At 39.3% G+C, this 5,121-nt stretch overlaps 1 protein-coding gene across 1 annotated transcript; it reads left to right on the forward strand.

Moving 5' to 3' along the window:
* The first annotated feature begins 883 nt into the window (after positions 1 to 883).
* Positions 884 to 2,880, forward strand: LOC113311207 (aspartic proteinase nepenthesin-2-like). Its single transcript, XM_026560052.1, has 3 exons — positions 884 to 910; positions 1,221 to 1,734; positions 2,675 to 2,880. Exons 1-3 carry the CDS (start codon positions 884 to 886, stop codon positions 2,878 to 2,880), a joined length of 747 nt encoding a protein of 248 aa, XP_026415837.1.
* Positions 2,881 to 5,121: the final 2,241 nt, after the last annotated feature.

Consider the following 5,121-nt stretch of genomic DNA (forward strand, 5'->3'; position numbering starts at 1 on the left):
AACTATCCAAACCTAGAAAATATGGAATTACACAAATGCACTCCAATTAACATTTGCAAATTTGTGGTTGATGCCACCAATTTCTCCACCCACAACATAGTTAAATTACAAAAAACCTAAGCTGATTCTAACTAAATATCAAAAACTAGTGGGTTAAAAGGCACACCCAGTTACCGGTGGAGATGCTGTAAACAAAAAAATGTTGGAGATTCAACAGTGGAATTTCAACGGCTTAAATATCTCATGTACTCAAATTCTTTGACATTTTCAGTTTTGGGCTGACTGGACGTAAAACGGGGAGAGATTAGTCGCATCAAACATGACGAGTCCATGCGAGCAACATAAATACGCGGCGGAGATAACAAAGAAATTCAGGAAAATTGCAACAGAGAGAATCCTAGTAACCAATTCATAGGTATTTAAAAGAAACTAGCAAGAAAAAAAAAGTATCCAAAAGAGTATCCATTTCCATTAAATAAGATTCCATATTAATTAGTAAAGATTTTGTATATAAACAACCAAAACCACCTTTTTTTAAGTATAAAATGTAAAACATGGCAAGCAGATCTTTATCAACAAGAGTTAACACTGAAGTTCAGGATTGCATGCATAAAAATCCTTTCTAGCTCACAAAATGTGTAAAACAACACCCACTATTTTCATTCTCCTTCTAACACTATCTCATGTTTCACTACCTCTAAATGGGTTTACTTTGAGGATGATTCACAAAGACTCGAAAGAATCACCTTTTTACGATCCTGCTGTTGATATTCATTTGACAACAGAGGATAGGATTCAAATACTCATCAACCAATCCAAATGTCGAGCACTTTTCATTAGCTCACAAATATTACTTCAGAGAAAAAATGCAACAACCTCGATGATGGATCCTGATGTTCTACGTGTGCTGGTAAGTTATGATCCAACAATGTGGTACCTTGGATTTCTTTGTATAGGTTCATTTCCTGATAAAACATGCATGCCTTACTATCTGCTTATTGATTCGGCTAGTGATGTTACGTGGGTCCAATGCAAAGGTGCCACAAAAACATTCTTACAAGATTTTCCTCTTATCCTTGGGACAATTCACTGACATATCGACATCTTCCTTGTGCGGATCATAGTATTCTCTCCCTGGAAATAAATGCAATGACAATGGCGAATGTATTTACCGAGTAGATTATATGAATACTGGATTTACATCTGGTATTTCTGCTCAGGAAAGATTCACTACATTCTCAGATGATGGTGGCTATGAAAGTATTCAAATCGTCATGGGCTGTGGTTTTCACCAAGAAATTTTTATTGATTTCGGTAATAACCATTTAAAGGGTAAACCTGATCTTATCGCAGGAGTCCTTGATTTAGGAAGAAGAGAATATTCTTTTCTAAAACAATTACGTGGTGCTGGACAAGATAAATTTTCCTATTGCTTGGAGATATATAGCGAGAATATTTACGCAAGCAGCACATATTTAACTTTTGGTGAAGATGCGATAATTGGTGGCCAAGTACGTAAAACTCCCATTGTTGTGAACCCCTTTCAGCCATCGGGTTATTACATAAATCTAGAGGATATCAGTGTTGCCGACGAAAGTGCAGGTTTTGTAAGCGCAGATTTTAAGATTAAAGATGATGGGTCAGGCGGTTGCCTCGTAGATTCTGGGGCTCCATATACGGTAATGTATAGAGATCATTTTAATAGAGTTGCAACTAGGGATGGTCATGGTGCGGGTATGGGGCGGGGATCTTGTATCCCAGTCACTGTCCCGTTCAAAATTAAAAAACTCACACCCTCCCCATTACCTGCTTGATCTGGGACGGGGAGGGTATGGAAAATACCCGTACGGGGCGGGTTTTTTACGGGTTATCCATAACATTAAGCTCAAATATGATGAGTTAATTTAATAATCAATACCTAAGTTCAACCAATAATAATAATAATAATTTAAAATTTCAAACTCATAAATTCATCGTAAAACAAGCAAAGAAAAACAAATTGGTCTATAAACGAGCATCACTCATTTTAGTTCTTAATTATTTCTTATTAAGTATCTTTCTTATAATATAATATAATTTCTTAGTTTAAATATAATATAAATAATTAATGATATCTTATACTTTTACCTTTTCTTTTATAATATAATATAATATAATTTCTTATTTTAAATATAATATAAATAATTAAGGATATCTTATACTTTTACCTTTTCTTTTATAATATAATATAATATAATTTTTTAGTTTAAATATAATATAAATAATTAAGGATATCTTATACTTTTACCTTTTCTTTTATAATATAATATCTTAGTTTAAATATAATATGAATAATTAATAAAAATATAAAATCCTAAAATGGGAACGTATGGGGCGGGTATGGGGCGGGGACCTAGAATCCCATCCCGCCCCATCCCCGCTTCACTAATTTCGGGTATTACCCATATCCAACCCCAACCCCGTTTGTACGGGTAAAACCTTACCCAATAGGGACGGGTATCCACGGGGATGGGTTTGGGTGGGGCAAATGGCCATCCCTAGTTGCAACGTTGGTGGTGGAATATTTTGCACAATTGGATATGCCTCTTGATGCATCCGACGGTCTTCTTTGTTTTGTTATTCCGCAAGCACCGTTTACAACTCCGTCCATACTCCATAACGTTCCATTTTCAAGGGGCAGATTATGTTGTTTCGGAGAGGGCTTCTCTGTTTGTGGAACTGCGTGGAAATATTTGTTTACTTATTGGTGCATTGGAAGTTACTACTAATATGCAGGCTGTGGTTTTAGGAGCATTACAACAAACTAATAAGAGGCTTTTGTACAATAATATGATTCGGGAACTCTCATTTGCTGATGAGATATGCCGATTGCAAAAATGAAAAAGAGACAGCTCAGCGCTCATAGTCTGGCCTGTTTTAGTGTTTAATAAGCATGCATGAAGTGTTAGTTCTAACAAGGAATAAAACATGTTGCTCATTTCATTAGGAATTTATATATATGTAGAGACACTAACATGCACATCACATCCTAATTAACTTGCCTCGATCCACATGCGATTCGAGTGTAAAAGTAGGGATTTACTACAAGAAAAGAACTCAAAAAGAAATGAATACTCATAATCAAGGGTGACTTCAGCAAATTTGCAATGAGAAGAACCCAACTGAAAAATCAGCCTGCCCCAAATTCTATCTTTAAACCCTGAATCCTCCTCCTCTGGAAAAAGAGCTTCCTTCTTTTCTTACTGTGTGGGTGACAAACACGTGGTAGACTGTGAGGAATCCCGTGTGGTGAACTTAGATAAAAACTTTTTATGGTCGCAAGTTCGGGTTGTAGGTACACGAAATAGGTTCGCCACGTGTCGGACGTAAAGAGGTAGAAAATCTCACTCTAAGATCCCAGTCAGAGACTTGTCAAATCAGATGTCAGAGTCATCTCGCCGAGGTCCAATCACACGGAGAAAAAGAGAAGATATGAGCAAAGGAAGGAATACACACATGAAGATACGAAAGACCAGATTGGAGTGCCCAGAAAGTCACCAAGGACGAAGTCAGGAAAAGCGAAATAGGATTACTTGGTTGAAAAGACAGGCCAGAAGTAGATAAATTATGGAGCAAGAAAAGAGACAGGTGTCCCGAAAAGTCCATGTGAGGATAGCGAAAGAAAGGGAAAAACTTTATAGAAAATGATCCGGGCAAAGTAAAAGGCACCTTCGCGAGAATGTAGCGAAGTAAAATGAGTTGTACTCCATTAGGGTTAGTTGGCCTATAAGTAGAGGTCCTTGGGCAAGATGTGAGGGGAGATTTTTAGTTGAGTGGGAGAGCTTTGCGGAGAGGAGATTAGGGTTTCCTTGTGTTTAAGAACTTGTACTTTGATTTCTTTGTATGATTCATCAATAAAGATTTTGGGGTTCATATTATTAAACATGTCTTAGATCTTGGTTACTTTCCTTTTGGGTGTACTACTGGATTTCCAGTAGTTACATTTTTGCGTCTAGAAACATGGAGCTTAGATTGGGGATTCATCCTCATCTAAGGACTGGAGAGAAGCTAAAGTTGTAGGGATGGGTTGATGACTAGAACACCAAATCGAGCGGCGCAATGATAGAAACAAGGAGAAGAAAGCGATTGGAGGCTAAAAGAGGAGGAAGAATGGAAAGAGGAGGAACATCGGTTGAAGGATAAATACAAGGCGTGAACCAGCGGCAAACTGAGGAGGCCAACAGAGGTAACTTCAGAGAGGGCTCAGTACACACTTCCGACGCGAACACCATCGTAGGAGAAGAGATGACTCGTGAGGAAATAAAGGAGAATATCGGTGAAGAGAACATGACGTTGGATCAGCTGAGGGAAACGCTCCGCATTGAAAGAGAACGAGATAGAGATCTAGCGGAACATCACGTTCGATTGACGAGGCAGGATACTAGATTGGTGTTGCAGAATCGCCAACTGAACGAGGAAGTGGAAGTTGACGCCACAGATTCAGAAGTGAACTTGATATCATCAGGAGAAGAAGATTTACGACGAGGGATACATACCCGCGAAGACGACGGAGGAGAGCGAAGGAAGCGACGAAGAGAAATCAATGAAGAAAGAGAACTAAGAAGGGCATTGGAAGCGTAGAGCTGGGAAGATCAAAGGAGGATATATGAAGAAGAACGAAGGCACGAGGAAGATGAGAGGAGAAGAGAAGATGAAAGACGGCGCGAATTCAACCACAGGGAGGAGGAAGCAAGGAGACATGGTGAAGGAAGGCTCAATGTGATAAGGGGAGGCCGCCGGGGAGAAAGTGAAGGGAAACTAAACCAGGAAGTTTTGGACGAGCTGCGAGATATGAGGGCACTGATCAATAATTCGCGAAGAGGTGGCAGAGTGCAGATAGCGGAAGCAAAATAAGAGGCCGATAAATCTCCGTTTACCTATGTGATCATGTACGCTGATATCCCAGAGAAATGTGTGCTGCCAACGCTCCCGAGCATATTTAGCGGATCTGAAAGTGCTGTGCAGTACTTAAAGCAATACACCCTTTGGTTGATGCAATGGGGACGAAATGACGCGGTACTTTGTCGATACTTCCCCGCGAGCTTGGCCGGGGAAGCATTGGCTTGGTTTGACGGGCTACGA

The sequence above is a fragment of the Papaver somniferum genome, chromosome 9 (genome assembly GCF_003573695.1).
Source record: "Papaver somniferum cultivar HN1 chromosome 9, ASM357369v1, whole genome shotgun sequence".
NCBI classification, from domain to species: domain Eukaryota; kingdom Viridiplantae; phylum Streptophyta; class Magnoliopsida; order Ranunculales; family Papaveraceae; genus Papaver; species Papaver somniferum.